This window comes from Gopherus evgoodei, chromosome 3 (assembly GCF_007399415.2).
Source record: "Gopherus evgoodei ecotype Sinaloan lineage chromosome 3, rGopEvg1_v1.p, whole genome shotgun sequence".
NCBI classification, from domain to species: domain Eukaryota; kingdom Metazoa; phylum Chordata; order Testudines; family Testudinidae; genus Gopherus; species Gopherus evgoodei.
Window position 1 is genome coordinate 210,796,844 of NC_044324.1, and position 26,526 is coordinate 210,823,369.

The following is a 26,526-nucleotide window of genomic DNA, read 5'->3' on the forward strand; positions in this document are numbered from 1 at the left end:
ATTTAAAACAGAGCTTGCACCACCTGTTCTTTACATATACTCATTCTAGCCGAAGGGTATCTGATATAGGGAGAATAATTAAAAGAAACAGAAATTCTTTCAGTTATGAGAAGAATATCACATTATTTTCTCCTAGAGGGTTGTAACTGGTGTCCAAACTCTGCCATAGACAGAGTAATAACCAGACCTGCTGTTAATGTACAACATAGCTGATGATTCCTGTAGATTAGCTATGATTTGGAATCTTGTAGTAGATAGTAGTCTGTTCCACTGTGATGACACAGTACTTCACTGTCATTGATTCATATATTGATACTACTGTAATTTTAGTGATACAGAGCAGCTATGGTCTTTGTAAAGCCTCACATACCACTATCTGTGTTTAGGTTCTTCAGCAAGGCCATAGAATATGTAGCAGAATTATTTGGGGAGGAGGGGAGCTACTGCTGACTTTCCTTTTTTAGTTGCTGCAGAGTCCAGAATAGAATCCTGTAACCTGCAGAACTAACAGACTTTATAAAGCAACTCATGAGTACATCACCCTCAGCCATTCAAGGATTCTATACAAACCTACCAGAATGTCAAATCTATGGGAAACATTTCTCCTAATCTCATAAAAATCGAGTTACTGTACGGTCTTTGTCAGCAATGACAATAATGGGGAAAATGAAACAACACTACATTTTTACCTCAGCTATGGTTCCTCCAAAAGAGATGAGAGATATTCACTGAAGGTAAAGATCGAATAGTCGACCTATTCATTGGATACTGAAATGTCACTTTGAAAGTTCTTTAACTGGCTCGTATCACAAACACAATACATTCACTTTAAACTATTTTAAAAAGTTGTCTAGAAAAATAACAGCATAGAAAATGATTCATGTTGTAAACTTGTAAGTAGTCTCGGGGGTACACACTGCATGGATTTCTACTGAGACCTTTGTTTTCAACACACCTCCAGCTACTTCCAGCATTTCTGCTCTTCTGATAATCCACTTCTCCATATGGCTTGGAATCAGACCATTGCAAAATATGCAGTACAAGACTGAACCCTCAATTCACCTGTTTTTGATTGCACAGAATTTCTCTCTGCATGCAAAATGTTCAAAGCTGGGGATATTTTTTTGTTTGTTTTCTGGATAGCGGCAGAATTCTGTGCTGCATTTCAAATTTAGGGCTAGATTGTGTTTATACAACCAGTCCTGTTTAAGAGTCAATGTGTAGCGTTGCTGCCCTGGGAAACACTTTACCCTGAGCCACACTTCCTTAGCTGCTTCCTCCTTGCTCCTGGGGGTATTATCCTCTAATGCTTTGTATCAGCAGAAGATTGTCAGACCCACATCATCTTGGATTACAAAGGAATAAAAACATATGAGATCTTTAAACCCTTATGCATCAGGACATAACTGATGGGGCTTAGGAACAAACTTCTCCCATGGAAAGGCTAAAGCACTTCATCTGAAGTAGCTGGCATGGGCCGCTGTCGAAGATTAGACAAACCAATGGTCTGATTCAGTACAGCAATCCCTTTGTTCCTAGTGTAACCCAGGCCTGCTTGATATGGCATTTTGTCACCCTCTAGAGGCACCTAGCTAGAGATTGATGAGTCTGCTACAGCCTTAGCTAAGAGAGATGTGGCTTTTAGCTCATGCAGTAGACTCATATATTAAGCTTCAAAAGTCCAAGGTTTGACCCTGTCCGCTGACGACCGGAGTCTGTCAACGTTACACTAGGACAACTCAATAAACACATATGGAGTTTCTAATTTAAGATATTTTAGACACATGAAATTCCAAAATAGATTAGATTTTTCCAAAAAACAAAACTTCTAGTTTTTAAAATCTCGCCTCTCCACACGTCTTGTCCATTTCAGCTCTTTGGAGAAGGTGTTGGAGGTGAGGAGAAATTGGGTTTATAAAAAAGCTAGTTACAACTACAGTGGCTCCATAATAAAGATGTCAGTCTTGTTTCAAATCTTTCTGAGATTTATTTTGTTTCTTTATCATTGCAAATAATGACACTGCAAAGAATTTATGACTTCTGTCAATATCTTCAAATATATGTGAAAATCCTTGAAGCAAGTATATATTAGAAAAACTGAGACATTTTCCTCACCAGATTTCAAGGATATATAACTTTCTCAAAGTTTATACCATTCATTTCTAAAGAATTTATGGGTGAAGAACCTGGAATTCAGCTGTTCAAATGAAGAATGGATCAAATGATGGATAAGCAGTTACTGGTAGATATATTGGCAGCTTTGCATCAAAATTATAGGTAGGACACTTAATATGTGTTAGCCTCTATGTGGATTCATTACAGCACTTCAAAAAGTGCCCTTCAGTGGTGGGTTGTGTCTGACTATTCAGTGAAGTTCTACTTCTGCTCTTTTGCAGACCCCACACAGGAAAGTAAACATTTGTGCTATATAGTGTAGGCAGTGAGCAGCTACCCGAATTGGATCCTTCATTTATAAGAGTTATTTCATTAAATTAGCAGCTGTGCATTGTGCACACGGGAGTGGAAAGCACAGTTATTTTACTCTGAATTTACTTTCTCACTTTTCTGAGAGACGCAACATCACAGGTGTCATAGTAGTAGGACTTCTACTGAGGATATTCACCTCAAACTGAGAAGGTGATGTTGGGAAAATGGCATTGGTTTCCAGACTAGAGCAAAAAGACAGTAATCTCCGACAGAACTGCTCTGACAAAAGAGGAGATTACAAACATGTTTTTGAGCTATCCAAAACTCCAATAATTGTAGGGTAATATCATGGTGGCAATAAGAAAACAGACAATATTCAACTCTACATACAGAAAAGGGGCACAATAGTCAAATAATGGATACTTCTGTTCACATAATACTGTCCTCCAAGGGGTAGAGCAGGCTCTAAGGGTGACAGATGAGATAAATCATTGATCCAATATCTTTATATAAGGAGAGACTGAGTACGTACGTGGGGAGAGTAGGCTCAGAGCGAGGAACAGTTATATATACATCCAAGTAATGAGACTTTTGTTTTCATTTGTTATACATTATTAGCCCTGTAAAAAAACTGAGCTGATTCAAAATGCCACTAAAGCCTGCATGTTCATCCATTACAAAAGGATGGCAACATTTCCAAGAGTATATATAAGAATTGCCAAATTGAAAATTAAAAGCATTTGTATGGCATTTCCCATATGTCCTAGTTGGTCAGCGATCATAAAAAGATTTGAGATTGTTCCCCAATCTTATGAGAAATGCAGGTTTTCTTTATTGTTTTGTAGACTAGAATTGAGTGGATTCTAATACCTGAAAAAAAGTTACTCTAGAATGCATCTTGCTTTGTCTCTCTTTTTCTTTCCTTGTTCCCAAGTAATATATTAACTTTTAAAGTATGAAAAAAGATACCTCTATAATATAAACCTTGATTTTTATCAGTGTTTCCAAAAAAACATATTTTTGTAGAACACACCAAGTGTTTTTCATTGTAAAATACATTGAGAGAATCCAAGCTTGCACTACAAAATATAAATGCACCAGGTTTAACATGCAAAATATTCAACCTCAACCAATAAAATCTATCTTAATATATGGGATGGAAATGAAAGATCTCATTTTTATATAGTATCAGAAATGTACCCAAAGAAAAAATGTATGTGTTTGGCTGCATCACCGCATAAACCTAGGTTCACCCCCATGGGCACATGGAAGTGCAAGCTGTTGGCTCAGCCCAGGGAAAGGCAAATGGCATTTTAACCTGCCCGCCCCTTAGCATTCTGGCACAGGATGGCAACACTAGTTTCTGCCTAGGGTTCCATAAGACTTGTCAGCAGACATTGTTGAAGGCATGCACTGATTCAATGCTGCTTCACCCAGCCATCTGGGACATGCCCTTTCTCTGGCCTTGTCTACACTACAGGGATAAGTGGACCTAGGTTATGCAGCTGGAGTTGATGTAGCTTAGGTCGACTTACTGCGGTGTCTACACTGCGCTGGGTTGATGGGAAATGCTCTCCCGTTGACTTACCTTATGCTTCTCATTCTGGTAGAGTGCTGGAGTTGACAGGAGAGCGATCTGCGGTCGATTTAGTGGGTCTTCACTAGACCCGCTAAATCGACCTCGATTGCTGCAGCATCAATCCACAGTACGCGTAGACATGTCCTCTCACTAGTGACCATCATGTTTCAGGTAGTGGTGGCTATCAGTGGAAGTGAGGTTGAGTATGCAGAAACCCTTCCACCAGAGTTTGCATTGGCAAGGGGAATCTGACCCATATTATCCATCTAGCGGGTCCTATACCTCCACTGATGGATGTGGAATGGTCACAGACAACTTCCATTAATCCAATCACTCCTCTTAGGGTGACACGGTACATATAATTCCTCTGAGTTGAGCCTAATATCTCAGCCTAGTCCTAAAATGGAACTGACATTGAGCAGACAAGGATGGCATTTTGCACTTCTTTAAATTGGAATACACATGTCTTTTTACCACGGATCAAAAGCACAATTTTTATATCAAACCAAAGTAGTATGACTGAATTTTATTTCATTGGAATAACACCCTAGTATTATCTTCTTTTTCAGTGTTGCTTGTCTAAAATATGTTATTTTGTTCTACTTCCAATGTACTGCAGGTGCTGCTGGAAAACATTTAACTGAATTAGTTTATGAGGCAGCTCTGTGTTTAGATGAGACACTGTTATATATAAAATCTCTTATTTATGCCAGGTGAACTCTTGCCATTAGATGTCTCTCTGGGACATATTCATTGTACTATTTTATCTGCATCAACTGCTGTTCAATTCCCCACCCCACTTTCCTTTCAAGATCCATCTTACAAGCTGACTAACTTTGAAACCTAATGTTGTAGCATCTGTGCACATCAAACCTGAAAGCAGCTTACAACATGTGTTGTGAAATTATCTACACATTTTTATACTCATTAGAATGAAATAAAACAAGGGGAAAGCCTTATTTTCCTTCCCTTCTCTGGATTTTTAAAAAGCATTGATTTATTTCCCCAGCCTGAGGTATTTTAAAGGAGGGTGCATTTCAAAACAAACTATAAGAAACATGTATAGGTTTATCCAAATGCAGTTTATCCCATGTGTAGAATCAACATAGTACTTCCTCCTGTTATGGGCCCAATCCAAAACCCACTGAAGTTAATGGGTGTCTTTCCATGAACGTCAATGAACTTTGGATATGTAAGTATCATTAATACACCTGAACCACAATGCTCTGAAATGTTCAGAAAGACCCGTTAACTTAGTTGATCCCAGAACCTTTTAAATAAGGGACAGGAAAAGTCCCAAGAACACCTCTTTTCTGACATTACCTTCCTTAATACTGGATATTTTAATACTAGGTAGAACAGATGGTGAAATCTAATCTATCCCCTGAGAGCTAAATGACAGTCACTCGCTGTAGGGGACAATAAAGTATTAAAGAGAAGGAAATGTACAAATATGAAAGAACACTTTGTGCAAAAGTTGCTTTTGATGAGGCATAAAATAAAATGTAAATAATTTCTATTAGGAAGAAACTAACATAATAGCTCTGGTATTTGCAGATTTGAATGAGTCCATATTATAAAACCTGGATTTGCAGTTGAAAGAGAGGAGTACCATTTACCTGGATTTGAAATAAGTATTATATTGATTACATTATCACTGTCAGTAATAAAACACAACACCAATACCATTAACATTACTTGTAATAAAGAGGTGTCTGATTAGTATCAACTTGGATTTGCATTAAAAAAGGAGAGAGAGAGAAGATGCTGTTAAGCTGGCTATACGCAGAGAAGTGTAACCTGGGTTGCAATGAAGAAAAACGTCAATACTTTTGCAACTAAGTGGGTTTGCAACTAAGTCAGTATCAATGTCCTTGGCAAAAGGAGTTCATCATTAGGAAGATCTAGTTAGTATTGACCCAGATTTCCAGCAAATATTGTGTCTGGGTTTTAATATGAAGCTGTAATTGATCTATATGTTCTACCAAGGAAGGTCATATAATTGCATTTGCTTTACAATTAGAGAATTATTTACATAATGCATTGCTTTTTTATGTGAGCATGACTTTTATAAATGATTGGCCTGATGTAGGGGTCCCACAAGAATTCCTAAAACTCTAAAAATTGAACTTCTGTGTTTCTTAACAAAAGAATAAGTGGTGATTTAAATACTGTACTCTCGGACAAGATTACTGCTTCAGCAAGACTCTATGTGTGTGTGTTCCAAATGTTGGTTTCTTTACTAGAATTACTAGCCTCAGTTCATTACTTGTTAAATCTCTATTTATGACCTCATAAATCATTTAAATATCCAGTTATTGCAACTACACTCAGTATTGTACTTCCAATGAATTTAAGAAAAAGGACACTTAAATATAGATAAACTGCTTCTTTAATCAGCAGTTTTTGAAGGTAAATGTAAAAAACCCACAATAAACAGCTTGTGTGTTTATTTCGAAGCCATTTTGAAATTTGAGTATACCACTTTCCTGCCCCTTATGTTTTCTTGTGTGGCTTCCAACCAAATACATAACAACATTTTAACGCCACCTGGAAAAAAAGACTTAAAACATCATCTTCATTTGCTATCTCTGTGTTTCTTTCATTTAAGAAAATTGTTGTAGTGGTTAATTTTGCTGTAGTAAAACAAAAAATAGCTGTGTGCTTACCAACACAAACACAGCTTTCAAGAGAACTTGGATTCCATGCAGCAGCCTTCTTCAAATCTCTGCGTACCTCTACTGTATAGAAAGTCTTACCTGTCTCCTCTTCTTTGCTTTCTTCTTTATTTTCATCTACTATAGCAGTCATTGGTTTCTCAACTTTGATTGCATCCTCTTTATTTGCCAGGGGCTCTGAATAGGATGTGATGGGAAACAGAAGTTAGGCAGTTTGTTGTTCAGAACTCATGCTGAATAAAATGATTAATATATGCTACAGTGGTCATCACTGAAAACATCAGCATAGACCCAGATTGTAGAATCCTTCTCACACTGCTGAGTATTCATGTAAGCAGTGCCAGTGAGGCTGAGGGATTATTCCTGTGAACATTGGTTCGATCCTGCAAGGGGCACTCTGACCCCACCCCAGTAAAGCACATGCTTCACTTAAGCTTACCTAGTCCCACTGAAATCACATGCTTATAGGTAGGCATGTGCTTAAATATTTTGCTGGACTAGTGCCAGACCGTTCATCACCTGGCATGATAGGGACCTAAGTGCTCACTGTCATGGGTAGGGGTTGCACAATCTAGCCCTTAATTTTTCACTTTTACAGTGGATGCCATTAAAAAGTCAGCATTCACCACCAAGAGCTACTGAAGATACCACTGTTATTTCCTATTCTGAGCCAAATTTGGATCTGGCATAAGGAAGGGCAATTCAATGAATGTGGCCTTCTAGGTATAGAGGAATAACTGTGGTACCTCAAGTGCCATAGCAGAGCTTCTGTTGATAATTAGTCAAGAGTCACTGTTATCTAACTCATTGTTTAGATAGCATTTTTCATACCTTCTGTCTCCATGCAGGAGCTCTGGGAATCTGTCTGAGTTTTCATTTCATCAGTTGTGGAAACATCCTGTGGTCCTGTTAACATCAAAGATTGGAAATAACATCAATGGGATACTTACGTGAATACAGAAGATAGAACATTAAAACTGGGTACAAAACCAATATACAGCATATTTCTCTGAAGCCAGCTTGCCTGCTTTCTAATTAGCAATTATAACATTGGGGTCACTTTATAAAAGTTAAAAACAAATAGCTTTAAAAGGTATTAAAGTTCTCCCCAGTATTAGTATTTAGAATGAAGTAGTAGTCAAAATAGACCACACTTAATGGAAACTCTGGACTATTGTGTTCTGTTTTTTGTGAGCATACTGAGTTTGATGGTTCAACCACGATGAATTGTCTATCATTTGGGAGCTCTGAAACTTTCTCTGACAAAGATTTTTGGCTGTCACCAGAGTATGAACTAGCAGCTGTTTCAAACCACCTGTACTTGACACTCAAGTTACATATAGCAATGAAACCAATATAGCAGGCTTCTGGTAACAAAAACATAATGCTCTGAGGTGACCCAGAATCAACATGGCTAAAATAAAGTATTTGGAGGCCTGTTTCTTTTTCGGTAACATTAGAGACTACAGTATCAAGACTGATTGGCATACATCATCTACTAGTTATATAATAGACATTTTTCTGAGGCAACAAAGGTCACAGGTGAAAAAGTTGAATGCTATAATTAAAACAACTTAGATTCCAATTGATTCACTATTTGCATCTTAAAGAATTTCAACAGGTAACTTTACCTTCATCTTGATCTTCTTCACACATTGCATGAAGTGCTGGGTCATTCTCTTGTGTGGCTTTGGAATCCTTTGAGGAATCTGATAAAAACGACAAACAAAAAAACCTTGTAGTTGTTTTCTGGTGGCAAAATCTGAAAACTACTTAGGACACCTGAATCCAGCACTTAAAAATACCGGGTTCATATTTGGTATTAAATTACTCTGACAGAATTTCTTTTTGTTTAAACATAATATTAAATATAATTAAAAACATAGCACAGATGTAAATTGCTCAAATTAATTTCAGAAACTGTACAGTTATTAAGTGTTACATGGTCTGCATTACTGACTTCTAATAAGGAACTAAATGTAAAGAAAATATAAGAAAATCAGCATGGAATCAGAAAATTAATTTCTAAAGAGCTAAATAATACAAAGGTATGGCCAATAACAGGAAAAATAACCCACCTACTTGATTAACTATATTATTCATTTCTTTGCAATAGCAGTATTGTAACATGACAGACCCTGGTCGCCAGTGGGCAGGATTGAACTGGGGACCTCTGGAGCTTAGTACCAGAGCCTCTACTGCATGAGCTAAAAGTAATATGGCTATTAGCGAAGGCTGAAGAGCAGACTCGTTAATCTCTCTCTCTAAGTGGTCTTGGTGCCACTCGATAGGCCAGAACACCACACCCAGGAGGTGTGTGGGTTACAGGAGCACTTTTCAGGTGTGGATCCCAAAGCACTTTAAAAACATTAACCCCTGTCATATCTTAGGTGAACTCATAGTCCTGTTAAAGTCAATGGTAAAAGTCCTGTTAACATCAGTGGTCCCAGACTTCACTCCTGATGATGATGATGTTAGTACACTTGCTTAGTACATGAGGAAATTGAGATCCAGACTAGCTAAGTGAATTGTCCAAGATCGTACACTGAGCCAGTGTCAAAACAACAACTAGAGCAAGAGTCTGAACTCTCATTCTTCTGCACTAGCTGCCGATCTAATTAACATACAAATAGCGCATAATGTTAAAAGATATGAAGGAAAATGTTTGGCAATGCAGACCACACCGTTACTGTGTCATTTATAGTGGTGAAAATAACATTATAGAACTATATGGTGATATATTGTTCAACTGGGCCCATAAAGTCTATGTTTTTATATTCCACCCATCACCGAGACATTTGGGGAATCATTATCTGCACAGCTTTGCATTTGACCCTTTTTAGCACAGGCCACAGAGACAAAAGTGAATGGAAGTTTTCCAAACTTTAGGGATAAATACTCCTCTTGAGATAATAATAATGCCAGTGATCACTATAAGAAGAGGGGATGTGTGCATATGTATCAAGAGGCGAACATATCCCAAAGTTGTGCCAGTTGGTAAAACTGGCCCATGCTGACAGATTCCTACAAGGAAACTTAACGAGTAGAGTTATGAAAAAAAATGTTTATATATTAGAGCACCACTTCCACACATTTCCTTCTTCTAAAATAGCACAGAGTGCCACCATAGAACGCTGTTCCTTAAACCTGCCGAGAACAATCTTTGATGGATAAGTGAGAAACCTGGGTAGTTAACATCTGATCTAAATTTAATAATCTGCAGAGCAGGTATGCACTGAAAGTGTGTGGCTTTAATTAACTGCAAATAATTCCCCAAGGCAAATATTTAATTACCTGCACAGCTTCTCATTTCATTCATAGAATGACAGTAAGTTTGGAAGTAGAATGGAACATGTATAGATTTTTCAAATTAGCTCACTGGTGTAAAATCTGTCCAAACTAGTCCTTGTTGAACTTTTTTGTTTGTTTTAGTTTGGACTTAAACTGCTACATATTGATATCAGCTGGACTGCAGTTTGTGGTCTCCTTTCATATCAGGACTGCACATTTTGCTATGATTTAAATGGGATTATTCAGTTCAACCTGAGCCAAGAGCTAGAATAAATTAGAATGTCATCAGATGGTAGCTTTAATCAAAATATGAGTACTTCACAATTAAAGCATCTCTCCAGTAATTGGGGGTGACAATACAAATCTACGTGGAAATTGTCAAAGTTTACACCAAAGTGTAATCACACTGCATTAAATACTAGCCCCACTAAAGTAAATGACAAAAACATCAAGAGTACCAGGCTTTCATCCACTGTCACTGTGTTTGTTTATGATCAGGACATGTAGCATTATCGTCTAAGGGTATGTCTATACTACCTGCCGGATTGGCGGATAGTGTTCAATGTATCAAGGATCGATTTATTGCGTCTCAGCTGGACTCAATAAATCGATCTGCTAATCGACACCCATACTTCACCTCGGCAGGAGGAGTAAACGCAGTTGATGGGGGCGCCGCAGCAGTAGACTCGCAGCCATGAGGATGGCCAGGTAAGTCAAACTAAGATACTTCGACTTCAGCTACATGAATAGCATAGCTGAAGTTGCGTATCTTAGTCTGAACCGCCCACCTCCCCCCCCAGTAGTGTAGCCCAGGCCTAAGTTGCCATATTCTTTTTGGTTGTGCTTTAATTCAGTGTTCATAAGATGTGTTGTACTGACAGTGCTAGAAAAGGAAGCCCTCTGCTTACTAGGGTGACCAGATGTCCCGATTTTATAGTGACAGTCCTGATATTTGGGGCTTTGTCTTATATAGGTGCCTACTACCTTCCACCCCATCCCAATTTTTCACGCTTGCTGTCTGGTCACCATACTGCTTACCTACAGAACAGACATGGCCCAGGCACAGAGAGTGGCAGTGCAAGTTTCCCCACCACTATACCAAACTACCACACAAAGCTGCATCTACCCTTACTACAAGGTACTGCATCTAGGTGTGAGAAAATAGCCTCGCTGACCTATTTAGTCATATCTCTGTGCTGAGAACACCAACAACAGGGCCAGTGAATGCCAGCTGTTGTGATGGGGACACCTACTAGGAAACCACCACATTTATTTCATATCGGCCTTCAAACAGTCCCAAAAGGGCATTGGATTAAAACTAGCAACAGAGGTGAAGGACACTATATGCCATTGACAATACTCTTGAGCAACCCAATCCCATACCTCGTACATTCTTCTTCATACTGCTATACGTATGACTTCAATCTTGGTTTGACTGGCCCATCTTGCTCCAAGTATGAGGAATGATTCCAATTTCACATAAAATCAATTCAAGGGTATCCAAAGCAACAATTACAAACATTGGTCAATAACAACAAATGGAGTTTTGGAGCCAAATTCATACATGAGGTAAGTGGGTGCTGCTCTCTAGTTTTCAATGGAGTATGAAACAGTTTACATCAGACCAATATTTGGCCTACTGTCTAGGACTGAAAATATAGCAGCAAACTAATACCACTAGACTGTCAGTGATGCTGAACTTTAGCTTAGGCACCACAGCTAGAGACCCCTATGTTATTTGGCACAGTTTTCAGATTTTAATATAACATAATTGGTTGTGCATGACTGACTGATATAAGATTGCTATTATGATATCATTTAATTTTTTTCATTAAACAGTTTTCCATTTCTGAGTTGTAAAAAGCAATATAATAATATAGGATTCTAAATTATTCTAGATAAGCTGTAGTGAGGACTTTGTATTACTTTTTTTAAATTTTTTTTTTTGCAAAGAAAGTAACATGGACAAGAATTATTACCTAATTGTGAGAGTCAGCCGATGTTATTTCAGCAGCAGAGATCAGGCATTACATTGGTATGCAGATTTTGACTTTCAAAATCTTTAAGGTCAAGACAATATAAAAGATTTTTTTTCCCCCAAATGCAAATATTACATCAAATATTCAAGTTAAAGGGGCCAAAGATAAATTTACTTTTAGGACTAACACAAATAAAATATAGGAAAGAAGTAAACCCACATTTATAAAGGCAATCCAGTTTATTGAAAATGTATGACAAAAATAAAACTAGAAGATGTAAAGCACAGGGCATGAAAAGCTGTTCCTAAAATGGATATGACGACAGAGCTTCAGCTCCATTTCAATGGGGCAAAGCAGCCAGAAACTCTGAGTAAGGGAATCCCTAGGCTACATTCAGATACTGTAGTGACTATACACTGCTGCCTCCTCACAGCTTCAGTGGGGAACACTGTTCTCTGGTGATCCCTAGATATTAAACAAACCCTTTACGGCCATGTGCAGCTGGGCATAAATTAGAGCAACCCTGAAGTTGCTCTAAATTATGCCAGGAACTGGGACTACCCTAGCTAACTCCATGATCGTGGAGCCATGAAGGTGGCATAAAAGCATTGTTGTTCCCCCAGCTACTTAGCTGCACTGAGCATATTTCAGCTGCCAGCTCATGAGTTCTATTTAAACTGTAGTGCGCTTGATTCTAATTACACACAATGGTCATCATCTACCCACCATTACCACATAGTGGTGTCTGAGACACTACAGTTTTGTTCCTTAACACAGAACTGAAAATAACTGTACTATTTAAATTGTGGGAGAGGGCCGACTTTCTAATGATGACCTCTGTTGGTGGCCACACACATGCAAATACAAGTGGACAAATGACAGGCCACTTTCATTTACCGGAATACAAAGCTCATGGATATTGATGACATATATTGTGAGAATGATACCTAGGGGGGGATCATGTCATCCCAGTTCACAGCTTTTGAGATGATTATTTTATACAACATATGAGCTCTTACCACAACCCTCTTTCTTGATGCTGTTCTTCCCTCTACACTTCCTTCTTGCTGATATTCTCCTCCCAACCTTCTTAAACCCTTGTACTAAGGCTGCTCGGCAAATAACTGCAAACAATTCAATGTTACAGAGCAATGCTGAAGCAGAATGTCATGCTCTACCTTGATGGTGACCACAGCACCCTAAACATTGGGAGAGGAGGAAATGATTATCGCATTGTAACAGGGTGCTAGCTAGGAGAAACAAGCCAGGCCCCTGTTTGCCCTGTTCCAGAGGAAGAAGGGTATTAGTTGGGCTGGCTGAGGGGTCATGCCCTAATGACCAGAGTGGATCCACCTGCAGGCCTGGGTAGCCAGCCTGCCCTGTAAAGCTGGCTAAGAGACAGGAAAGGGAGGAGTGTGGGCTCCAGATCCCTGCTGGCTGGGAAGTTAGTAGTCCTCCAGAGTGTTGGTCTCTGTAAAGAATATGTGGCGAGAATGGACACAAACAATAAAATGACATGAGTGCTGCACTTCAGTTGGTCTCTGACTGCGTTTGTGGCGGGGCCGGGAGCAGGAACCGCTACACTAATTGAGTGATTAAAAGATAAATTTCTCTTTTCCTATTTGTGGGTCATTTGGGATTTTTTTTTATATTTTACTAAATGCAAGAAAATAGAGACTGTCCTACAAGCTGCATGCTCTTGCCTGTCTCTGTTATAGACCTTCAGCACATTTTTGTGCTGTTCTAGTGGATTCTGAGCACCTTAGCGATGTACCTGCTTCATTTTAATCACAGGAGCACACACGCTGAAGTCTATGGGACTACTCGCACTGGTAAAGGTAAGCAGGTGCTTAAGTGCTTTGCTGGATCAAAGCCAGAGCGCTAAGCACCTTGTAGGACGGAGCCCCTTGTCCTCTTTACCCTTCTCTTACTCTGAGTCTTTCTGTTTGCCCTTCCTGCTCTGCTTTATGTTACTGCATGACCTTTCTCTTTACATACATAGGCTGTATATATACATACCTCCCTGGGAGTGTAAAGGAGCCTTAATGGGGCATGCAAATGTCATTTATGCCCACTTTCTCTGAAGCCATTTAAATGGCTAGAGATGTGAGAAGGAACCTTACTATAAATGAGAATCAGGCCCTCAGTCTCCATCTTAAAATCAAGCCACTAGCAGCAATTTCTAAGAGTGATTAACTCAGGATCTGCAATTACAACATTTTCTGTTTTTAAAAACCAGAAAGCTAAACCAGGGTCACTTATAGGGCTCTGTTCTGTTTTTGTTTTTTGTTTTTAAAAGTTTTTTTTAATAAGAGGAAGAGTGGCTTTGTGGTATTTCAAACAGCACAATGTGACTCTCCTTGTCTTTGAATATAGCAGGTCCTCTTCCCACTTGTACTAATCAGACTAGTTTTGATTTAATCTTTTATTACATTAGTGGCTACACCTACACCTAATAGATGTTCCCTCACACCAGGGATTGCAAGGCTCAGACTTGTAGCTCATGGATGTGAATAAACCACATGAATGGTTGACAAACTTTTAGAACACTGCCTGTTTGTGAGATACAGCCCCAGGGGAGGTATACAGTTTGCAATAAACTATCACCACTGTTCTTACTGTAAATAGGTATACATACATACATACCCTGTACAAAAGAGCATCCTTTCCCCTGTCTTTCAGACTATATAAGGCAACATTGCTCAAACATAACATCTGCAAACATTCAGGAAGAGGGGGAATGGTAAGATCTGAATGTTAAGTGGTTTTAATGATCTTTTTAAGATTCATTTCCCCAGCTATTCATTGCACGGCTTATTTACCTGTCATTTCTAATATGCAACACATCTGGTTCTTGCATACACTCCAGATAAATCATCATGTTTTAGAAGACTAAAGAGGGGAAAAGCAGGCCACTATGAATGAAAAGGGTTCACTGCATTTTATTTTTAAGTGTGATCCTGTGAAAAAAGACTGGAATATTTCTAGAGTGAAAGAAATCAAGCAGGCATCCAAAATTAGAGGTAATGGTGTGCATGGAAGCTGGCACATGATTAGGGTATTCTTGTGCCTCATAAATTGAGAAAAATGTGTTAAAACGGAATACTATAAAATGGAGATTTATGAGAATTTAGGGAGATATTCTTGAGCTTTGACTTTAAAATGTTATTTTTATATCTGCCAAGATTGCATTTTAATCCAGCTTTATGGAGTCTAATCATTCTCTGAGGGGAAAGGAGGGAAATCTCCTCTAACAACTCAGGGAGTTTCCAAGAGGAGAGACCATTTCCTACTCACAACAGAATCAGAATGATGCCCATAATTAATTATTTATATTGTGGTAGCATCTAGAGCAGGGGTGGGTAAACTTTTTGGCCTGAGGGTTGCATTGGGTTTTAGAAATTGTACAGAGGGCCAGTTAGGGGAGGGGGTCATGGCCCGGCCCTCACTGCTTATCTGTCCCCCCCAGGACCTCTACCCCATCCACCCCCCCACACTCCCTGTCCCCTGACCGCCCCCGCCCCCCCAGGACCTCTACCCCATCCACACACCCCTACTCCGTCCTCTGACTGCCTGACCCCTGGGACCCCTACCCCATCCACACACCCCTGTCCCCTGATTGCCCCTGGACCTCCGCTACTCCATCCAATCCTTCCACTCATTCCTGATGCCCCCCACCCCTAGGATCCCTTCCCCATACAACCACCCCTTCTCCCTGTCCCCTGACTGCCCCTGGAACCCCTACCCCTGACTGCCCCCTGCTGCCCCATCCAACCCCTCCTCCTTCCTGACTGCCTCCCTGGGACTCCTGCCTCCATTCATTCCCCTACCCCCCCAACCCCTGACCACCTCCATCCCCTGACCACCACCCCGAACTCCCCTGCCCTCTATCCAACCTCCCCTGCTACCTGCCCCCTTACTGTGCTGCCTGGAGAACTGGTGGCGCTACAGTCATGCCGCCTGGATGGAGCCAGGCCACACAGCTCAGAGCACGGGATCAGACCCGGCTCTGCAGCTGCACTGCCCCAGGAGCTCACAGCCCAGCCGCCCAGAGCATTGCACCGATGGTGGAGAGCGTGAGTTGAGGCTGCAAGGGAGGGGGAACAGCAGGGGAGGCCCTCCTGCACCAGGAGCTCAGGGGCCAGGCGTCCTGCGGGCTGGATGTGGCCCATGGGCCGTAGTTTGCCCACGTCTGATCTAGAGGCTCCATTCGGGATCAGAGAAGCATTGTGCTATGCACAATGCTAGGCCTCGTACAAAAACAAAGCTGGAGATAGTTCCCTGCCCTGAGGAGCTTGCAATATTATTAAAACAAGACGCAATGAACAGGTGCACTACAACCAGCTGGAATGGGAAAGGGAGGCTAATGGAATTGTGTTTTCATAGACCAGATATGATTACTGCTAGATGGTTTTCAGTAAGTGAGTATTAAAAAAATTAATAAGATATATAAATAAATCAATAATATAGATAATTGCCAGAAAGTCCAACTGCCCATGCTAGTGAGTAGCACCATGGAAGGCCCTAGTGGCAATGGTAGCACTTAGTTCAGTAAAAGGCCCTAGTGACCATGCTACCGATTAGCACCATGGAAAGCTGTAGTGGGCCATGCTTGCAAACAGAATCATAGAATCATAGCACTGGAAGGGACCTCAAAGTCATCTAGTCCAGCCTCCGGCACTCATGGCAGGACTAGGTGTTGTCTAGACTATCCCTGACAGGTGTTTGTCTAACTTGCACTTAAAAATCTCTAATGATGGAGATTCCACAACCTCCCTAGGCAATTTATTCCAGTGCTGAACCACCCTAACAGTTAGGAAGTTTTTCCTAATGTCCAACCTAAACCTCCCTTGCTGCAATTTAAGCCCATTGCTTCTTGTCTTATCTTCAGAGGTTAAGAACAACAATTTTTCTACCTCCTCCTCCTTGTAACAACCTTTTATTTACTTGAAAACTGTTATCATGTCCCCTCTCAGTCTTCTTTTCTCCAGACTAAACAAACCCAATTTTTTCAATCTTCCCTCATAGGTCATGTTTTCTAGACCTTTAATCATTTTTGTTGCTCTTCCCTGGACTTTCTCAAATTTGTCCACATCTTTCCTGAAAAGTGGAGACCAACACTGGACACAATATTCCAGTTGAGGTCTAATCAGCTTGGAGTAGAGAGGAAGAATTACTTCTCATGTCTTACAACACACCTGCTAATACATCCCAGAATGATGTTCGTTTTTGCAACAGTGATACACTGTTGACTCATATTTAGCTTATGGTCCACTATGACACCCAGATCCTTTTTTGCAGTACTCCTTCCTAAGTAGTCATTTCCCATTTTGTATGTGTGCAACTGATTGTTCCTTCCTAAATAGAGTACTTTGCATTTGTCCTTACTGAATTTCATTCTATTTACTTAAGAGCATTTCTCCAGTTTGTCCAGATCATTTTGAATTCAAATCCTATCCTCCAAAGCACTTGCAACCTCTCCCAGCTTGGTATCATCTGCAAACTTTACTCAACAGAACCGGACCCAGAACTGATCCTGCAGTACCCCACTTGTTATGCCCTTCTAGCATGACTGTGAACCACTGAAAACTCTCTAGGAACAGTTTTCTAAACAGTTTTGCACCCACCTTATAGTAGCTCCATCTAAGTTGCATTTCCCTAGTTTGTTTATGAGGTCATGTGAAACAGTATCAAAAGCTTTACTAATGTCAAGATATACCACATCTACCACTTCCCCCCTATCCACAAGGTTTGTTACCTGTCAAAGAAAGCTATCAGGTTGGTTTGACATGATTTGTTCTTGTCAAATCCATGCTGAGTGTTACTTATCATCTTATTATCTTCTAGATGTTTGCAAATTGACTGCTTAATTATTTGCTCCATTATCTTTTCAGGTACAGAAGTTAAGCCGAGTGATCTGTAATTCCCCAGGTTGTCCTTATTTCCCTTTTTATAGATTGACACTATATTTGCCCTTTTCCAGTCTTCTGGATTCTCTCCCGTCTTCCATGACTTTTCAAAGATAATCATTAGTGGGTCAGATAACTCCTCAGTCAGCTCCTTGAGTATTCTAGGATACATTTCATCAGGCCCTGGTGACTTTAAGACATCTAACTTGTCTAAGTAATTTTTAACTTGCTCTTTTCCTATTTTAGCCTCTGATCCTACCTCATTTTCACTGACATTCACTGTTTCAGATGTCCAGTCACCACCAACCTTCTTGGTGAAAACTGAAACAAAGAAGTAATTAAGTACCTCTGCCATTTCCACATTTTCTGTTGTTATATCTCCCCTCCCACTCATGGAACAACAGGCATACCCTGTCCTTGGTCCTCTTCTGGCTTCTAATGTATTTGTAGAAAGTTTTCTTATTACCTTTGTTACCTCTTAGTTAAAAGAGCTGCATGGAAGGCCTTCTAACTATGTTAGCAATTAGTACCATAGAAGGTCTGAGTAGGCTTACTAGCAATTAGTAAAGCAGCAAGCCCTACTGGCCATGCTAGTGATTAGGACCATGGAAAGCCCTAGTTGCCAGGCTGCTGATTAGTATCCTGGAAGATCCTACTGACTATGGTAGCAGCTGGTACCATAGAAGGCCCTACTGATTATGTGAGTGATTAGCCCAGTAAAAGGCCCTACTGGCCATGCTTCTGATTAGCACAGTAAAAAATCCTAGAGGCCATGCTAGTGATTAGTACAGGAAAAGGCCCTAGTGGCCACATTAGCAATTAGTACCACAGAAAGTCTGTAATGGGGTTAATGGTAATAGACAGAAGGGAGAGGAGAGTCTTTCCTAGTGACAGGCAGTCAGGTTGATCAGACCCCCATGCAGCATCCAGGACTGTGAATGGTGGAGCCATGCAGCCACAGCCATGACCAATACAGAAAACAAGCCCAACTACAAAGAAGGGAGAACAGAGAGGGAAAAGAAGATAAAAAAGCCAGAGCTAGCAGAGGGGTAACAACCCCACACAAGGCTGCCTCTGAGAAACCCACAAGGAAACTGTAAGCCCTGGAACTGAAGGGCTGATTGACTCAATTTAAGTTAATAATGTATGGACTGGTCTCATTGCAGACGAATTGGAAAAGATTAGTTAGGAAAAAGCTGAGACCCCCAGAGAGACTGCACCAAGAACAGTTGACAAGGCCTTATTGCTCATGCTCGTGATTAGCACTATGGAAGGCCTCACGAGCCACGATAGCAATTAGCACTGTTGAAGGCCATATTGGCAACACTAGTGATAAGCACCATGGAAGGCCCTAGTGGACACAGGAGTGATTAGCACCGTGGAAGGACCTAGTGGCCATGTGTAGGTCTGGCTTCACGTAAGTAACTTGCCTCAATTCTTAGTGGGCATAACCTTCCATTCATATTGCCAGTTATGTTGTAAATAAGGGCTTGACCAACATTATGCTGGCATTAAGATGTCTGTGCTAGCTCAGAGAAGCAACAACACCTTGATGCTAGGGACTATGGACAAGATAAACTTGGAATGTAAAGATCAGGTTCCATGTGACCAGAACATGGATGGCACATGTTGTACAGGGATTGGTTCCTGCAAAGTAACCACGCCAATCCAAAAACGGGCAGTGTAATGTATAGCAAATGCAATGTAAAGTGTAAATGTACATAAAGGAAGAGGCTATCTGTGTAACTTCGGATATGTGGTTCGCTGTATACCCACCCCCTAAGCGTGAGTCTGATCAACTCAGTGTAGCTTTGCTCTACGCCAGATAAAGGAACCTGAGTGATGAAATCCAGAGTCAAACTGAGTGTTTTGGATCCCAAAGAACTGAATAAAATGTTTTCTGAGAACGAAGTGTTCTGGATAAGCCGAATGGAAAAGGTCTCAAAGGAATTCCCAACACCATGCTAACAGTTAGCACCAAGGAGGACCCTCTTGAACACACTAGCAATTGGAACCATAGAAGGCGCTACTGGCCAGACTAACAATTAGCATTGTAGAAGTGGGTCTTCAACGGCTTTACAGATAAGTTTAAGGGAGGCTGTTCCATGCATAAGGGAAGATAAAGAATAGAGTGCTAATCTCTTAACAGAAGAAGCAGACAAACAGGAAATCGAGGCTGATAACATTAGCAGATTACATATTTGCCCTGAGCAGCGAGGTAAGGAGGAGCTGAAATGTGAAAGGGCCTCAAAAGGTAAGGAGCAGAAGCCTGCATCTTCTACAATGGAGAGTCAGAGAAGTGACACAGAGGGGGTAGGGGTGACATGGTCAGATTGACTGAGCAGGAAGATTATTTAGGTAGCACATTTTAAATGGATCAAGGATTGGTACCAAGAAAAAGAGGTAAGCGGAAGTTTCAGTAGTCGAGATGGATGAAGATCCAGGTGAGTTTTAGCTGTGTGGACAGAGAGAAAAGAACTTGGAGATTTTACGGAGGATAGAGTGACAGGATCTGGACACAGCCTGGACATACTGAGCTGGGGAGAGGGCAGATTAAAAAACAAAGTGAATAATGAACCTCCTGTATTTCTAAAAATGATAGGTGTGAGGGGCACTATGAAAAGAAACATTTGGCAGGTGGTAATGGCTGGCGATCCAGACTGGTTCATGCTCGCCAATGTGGCTTCCTAGAAATCTTTATACACATCAAAGAGAAAATATGATCATTGCAACTGGAACACATGGTTACAGGTATAGTTAAGGCTGTTGAAACTTTTCCATCTAAAAGGTATTATTTTCATATACCAAAAAAAGTTCCAGGCCTGCCCAAGGGTGAAATTTCAAAAAAATTAATGTTAGCTGCTTAGTTCTCTGCACTTTTGAAAATCAGGTTGCTCATGTAGGTGCCTAAATATGGACTTAGGAGCCTAAGTTTAGGCACCTAGATTTTTAAAACCTTGGCTTTTGATTCAGGTTTTTTTCATCAACCTACTGACATGTAATTTATACCAGCTTACATGATGCCCCTGAATTTGGACCATTTATATCTTTTAGTGGCTTGTTTATCCTGGGTTGATTCTTGAGTCTTTAGGACATCAGGACTCTTTCCATGGTGAGAACTACAACTGATCAAACAGGACCTTTAAGATCCATGAGCATTAACATATTCCCGGGATGCATACAGTTCTCTTTATTATATGAACTGAGTTTGTTAGACTTATAGACTCATAGAGCTGGAAAGGCCTTGAGAAGTCATCAAGTCCAGCCCTCTCCTCGTGGCAGGACTAAGTAAATCTAGACCATCCCTGACAGATGTTTATCCAACCTGTTTTTAAAAACCTCCAATAACGGTGTTCCACAATTTCCTTTGGATACCTATTCCAGAGCTTAACTACCGTTAGAGTTGGAAAGTTTTTTCCTGTGATCTAACCTAAGTCTCTCTTGATGAAGATTAAGCCCATTACTCCTTGTCCTGCCTTCAGGGGACATGGAGAACAATTGATCACCATCCTCTTTATAACAGCCCTTAACATATTTGAAGATTATTATCAGGTCCCACCCCCCTTAGTTTTCTTTTCTCAAGACTAAACATGCCCAGGTTTTCTAATCTTTCCTCACAGGTCATTTTTTCTAGACCTTTAATCATTTTTGTTGCTCTCCTCTGGATTCTCTCCAGTTTCTTCACATCTTTCCTAAAGTATAGTCTAAAATTAGACACACTATTCCAGCTGAGGCCTCACCAGTGCTGATTAGAACAGGACAATTACCTACAGTGTCTAACAAAGGACACCCCCAAACATATTCCTAATTCCAATATTACAGAGAAAAAACATCCTCTGGCTGGCTGATATTTTAACTGAAATTCAATGACTGCAGAAAAATAGCAACATGCTTTATATGGTTTATAGTTCCCAAAGGACAGACTTCCACGAACACCTGGAAATACACTGATATTTTATTTTTAAAATTAATTAACATATGATTTAATTTAGTTGACCTTCAGATGTAAATTAAGTTCTTATTAAGTGCTAATGAATTAAAATTGGTACAGTATGTACAGAAACTCTGATAGGGTTACATAACACTCCTTAGTTAGGCCTCAGGCTCCATTTTTGTTTTTGCTGCAACACAAAACCACTATTAAATCAGGGCGCAGGGGAACTGATGGGGCAGGTGACTTGTAATGGGATACAGAACCTCTCTCCTCAAAGTCAGAGATTCAAACCGAGCGTAAGCCAATTATAAGAAGAAAATCATTATTACGTAATGGCTGCTTAGTGGCCTATTTATAGTGAGTTGGTAGTCTTGGTACAATTCTGAATGGGCAGGCATCAGGGCCGGTGCAACCATTTAGGTGACCTAGCCTCCTCCCCGAGCACACCGTGGCTGCTTCACTTCACCCACCTCCCAGGCTTGCGGCGCCAATCAGCTTAGGTGCCGCAAAACTGGGAGGCGGGAGAAGTGAAGCAGTGAAGGCGTGCTCAGGGTGCTCGTGCATGGAGCAGGGGTGAGCTGGGGTGTGGGGGTGCCTCAGGGCGAAGGGTGGGGGGTGGGGAGCTGCTGCAAGAGGGGTGCCTCAGGGCGGAGGGGGGAGCTGCTGCGAGGGGGGCGCCTCGGGGGGGTTGGGGGGGTCAAGGTGGAAGTTTCACCTAGGGCGCGAAACATCCTTGCACTGGCCCTGGCAGGCATAACAGACTATGTGCAGTCTGTCTTACAGGTATTTTACCTGCTTTTTAAGCACTAATCATTCTGACCACTGTGTTCTGTATTTATAAATAAAGCATCTCTAAATTGAGATATATACTATATATAAAGGAACTACTTCAATGTGCATGTTACTAATGAAGCGCTACCAAAGGTGTTGCATAAAACTGCTACCGCACAAAGAATGAGCTAGTAGCTATGCATGAAGGACTTCAAAGATAAAACAGCAACACTTCTTTGGGGTGTTATCTATATTTGAAAGTATGATTCAGTGGGACAAGGCAATGTTTCTGATGCTATGATGATGTAAATGGAGAGCTGGCACGGACTGCAGTAATAGGATACCTCCAGAGAACAATACCTAACGTCCATGTATGCTTGTAAGAGCAGGAAATGCTGTTTAGCAGAACTGGGTATCTAAAACTGAATATATCTTGTTTTACTGTTGAGGAGAGGCAGGATACTAAGGATGCATCCATTTAAAGGCCACAGGAAAAGAAAAGGGCCCACATGGACCTCCCTGTCTGGAGAATGTTCCTCTAAGTAACCTCTTTTCACCTGTCTCTCTCTCACGTGGGGAAGGAAAGAGATATTCTTTCACAACGATATAGGCAAAGTAGTCTTAAAGTAGTCTATAATATTAAGAGCCTTCTAAAAAATGCCTACTGCACTGTTCAGATATGCAGGCTCTATTAAAATCCTTTAATATCTGTTTCTCTCTTTTATTGGTAAAATCACCAATAAAAACCGAGAGAGAGGGTCCAAGTAAGAAGCTTTAATTCCAATTTCCCAAAAACTGCCACCGCCTTTTGTCACTAATTGGCATTCTTGTTCTCAATCTGAGGCAATGCTAAGGACTAAGTCTCCAGTTCAGGAAAGCACTTACACATGTGCTTACATCCATCCCTATTCAAGACAGAATGTAGGGACATGTTTCAAACCCACTGAAGTCAGGGGGACATAAGCCTGTGCTCAAGTTAAGCATCTGCTTAAGTACTGTCCTGAATAGGGGATGTGTTCTTGAATCGAAGCCTGAGTTGGCATGGGAAGTGAACTATCCTTTTGCTTCTAGTGATGGGCCTATAGAAAAGGGTGGATTCATACTTAAGAAAGTTAAGAAATGCTAGAGCATAGACTGCACCAAAGCTCTCAATCATTATCTGTCCAGGACTATCAATATGACATATTTCGTAAGCATTAAGTTACATTCAGATTTATGAAACAATATATATTTACATATATCAAAACAGTAAATGGAGAAATGAGTCAATTTATTTCTCATTTTTCTGATTTCCATAGTGTGCTAATAATTTAGTAGAGAAAAGAGAACTGCTTACAACTGGAATTATGATACCTGTTCCATTACCTGTTATGGAACTGCTATCAACAAATCTAACATACTGAAAGACACTTCTATATCTTCATAGACTGGGGATAGTCGACATGCTAATCTCAGTAGTTCGTCAGTGGTTCAAACTGTGCACATCTATCTCTTTGAAGCTGTGTGGCTTGGAAAGTATTTGCCACATACCTTCCTTCATATTTATAAGGTGAAAGAACTGGAAAAATACAATTTCTTAAAACATTTTACATTCATTTTAGTTAGCTGAAGATAAATTATAAAGTTTCATAAGTCCAGGATCTGGCAGTTTTTGGCTGTTGTTAACTCAGTGGGCAAATCGTTTGAAGACTGTTTTTAGAAATGCCAGGATTTCATAGAGGTGCCATTTCCCTGTTTGCTAATGCACTTTTTGAAAGTTCTTATTTTTAAACTGACCACAATCAGCAAATATAGAAATTTTAAGTGTCTGAGTAGAATTAAAAGGCCTTGATTCTGCAAAGGTTCTGGGGGTAGGGTACAGTACAAAGCCAAGTTATGGGATCAGGGCCTTGATTCTATTTAAAAATATATGTGAAAAGCAGCTCATCCTTCATTCTGTGTTTCTCCTGCAACTGCTGTTATTTCACAAATATCTCAAATGGCACGGAGAGCATCACTTCTTTTCCCCTAAGAGATGTCTGTGATGATATCTGTTGTAAGCGAAATGCAACCTACCCTCTGAGCACTGGTTTTCCCAGATAAGAGTAGAGGAACTGATTTGGATTTATTTCATTTTAGAATGCATTTATCTGACAGTTCTAACTCCTTATATATATTTATGACTGGCAGAAAGCAATTTTTATTTTTTATAATTTGGACAGATAATCTCGATGTTCACTTTTAAGCTTCTTATTCTGTTTGTATCAATTTACATGTTCACAGTTGTGGGAAATTATGGGGGAGGTCAGACAATTATTTAATGACAATAGTCACTGAGATTCATAAAGTTTAAACTTTATCTTTAAAGTTAAAACACAAATTGTCAACATCACGTGTCAAAATACACAAAGTAAATGTCCCTAAATCAAACTTTAATAGGTTCTCAAGCAGCATTTTTCTTATTTTGATTATCTGCACATTTTCATGATCATCAATGGAAATATTTTTTCATCAGTTTGCATATGGTGAAATTGATGTTAACTGACATGTACCGATAAAAACCAACTCCTTCAGAGCTTACCTATATTGTATGGTTAATGGTTTGGGATCTTAATTACATTTTTAAGTCAATACATATTTTTTAAAATTATGCCATTTTAAATGTATGGCCATTTTTTAAATTATGGCCATTTTAAAATTATGGCTATTTATTTTAGGTCTTCAGACATTTGGGCCCAATGCTCTCTCCAGCCATGCATTCTGTCTCAGGGGAGTTACCTCCCAATTCTTCTATCAAGGCTATGCTTTGCCTCCCTCCTTCTCCAGTGAAACTGGCAGGGTGGGTGGCCACCAAATGCCGGGGAAGCATCCAAACATCAATCATCAGCATGATCCTCAGGCACGATGGGATCATGGTTTCTCTGTGAGCTCCCTGTAGGATCTCTCCCTGGTAGTTCCCCTAACAGAGGGGGAAGGCATGTACTTTGTCAGCACTGAATTGCACCAGGCTGGGACTGGTGGGGAACAATGCTGTGGTGAGCTGCAGAGAGGGTGGGAGGAATTTGGAGAGTATGCCTCATCACCCTGGGCCGAATCTACAGATTAGTGCTCCCACCTGCTCCCCTTCAGTGGGAGGGACTATCTGAGCACTAGTGTTTTTGGAAAACAGTCTTTTAAAAAAACTATGTGCTGCTCCTCCTCAGGTTGTACCAACTCTAGACACCAGACAGATTGAAAGGTAACTTACACACATCAGACATTTGAATCTCTCTGAAACAGTGTAATACAAAATCGTACAGTCCAAGAATAACCCCACAGTACACACTGGTGCTGTATGGGATTTTTTAAAGGCACATATGCACCAAAAATATGCTATGATTATAACACACTATAAAATGGCCTTTTCTCTACAGCATATACACATAGGGCTTGTTTTTCAGTGACTGTAAAGACCCTTCACACTGTTCTACCAGCACATTTTCATGATCATCAATGGAAATATTTTTCATCAGTTTGCATATGGTGAAATTGATGTTAACTGACATTTACCGATAAAAACCAACCTTTCACACTGTTCTACCAGCACATTTTCATGATCATCAATGGAAATACCTTTCACACTGTTCTACCAGCACATTTTCATGATCATCAATGGAAATACCTTTCACACTGTTCTACCAGCACAATGGAGTCTCAGAGAGAGTGAAACTAGTCCTCTCATGAGAATGCCCTCTGCACAAAGGGCCTCTCTGATTGGTGTAGGGCTGGCAGTAAGGGTTCTATCCTGGCTGCTGGGGTAGACAGAAGGTAGGGGTATGGCCAGACTGCGCTGCAATAGGACTATTCTTGGCCACGGAAGCAGCGTCTGGGTTGCTTTAGCTTACACCATGGACCAGGCAAGCTCTGCATTGCCCCATAATATGGAGAATGCAAAAGTGGCTTTAAGCTATCCCTGTTCCACCCCATCCAACCCTGCACC

At 40.4% G+C, this 26,526-nt stretch overlaps 1 protein-coding gene and 1 long non-coding RNA gene across 3 annotated transcripts in view; both read right to left on the bottom strand.

The window, feature by feature from the left end:
- The window catches only part of MACROD2 (mono-ADP ribosylhydrolase 2), a 1,360,465-nt gene that overhangs the window by 49,940 nt on the left and 1,283,999 nt on the right, over window positions 1-26,526 (bottom strand). For both annotated transcript variants that reach the window (XM_030557958.1, XM_030557957.1), the window contains 3 exons: window positions 8,316-8,393; window positions 7,516-7,590; window positions 6,766-6,861 (listed from right to left, as the gene is read on the bottom strand). In XM_030557958.1, coding sequence (XP_030413818.1) covers window positions 6,766-6,861; window positions 7,516-7,590; window positions 8,316-8,393 — 249 coding nt within the window. The remainder of the gene's footprint in view (window positions 1-6,765; window positions 6,862-7,515; window positions 7,591-8,315; window positions 8,394-26,526) is intronic.
- On the bottom strand, window positions 16,711-21,320 carry LOC115649216. The gene is made up of 3 exons (XR_003999783.1): window positions 21,239-21,320; window positions 17,424-17,430; window positions 16,711-16,730 (listed from the first exon to the last, which is right to left on the bottom strand). It is a non-coding gene; the product is annotated as an uncharacterized LOC115649216 (long non-coding RNA).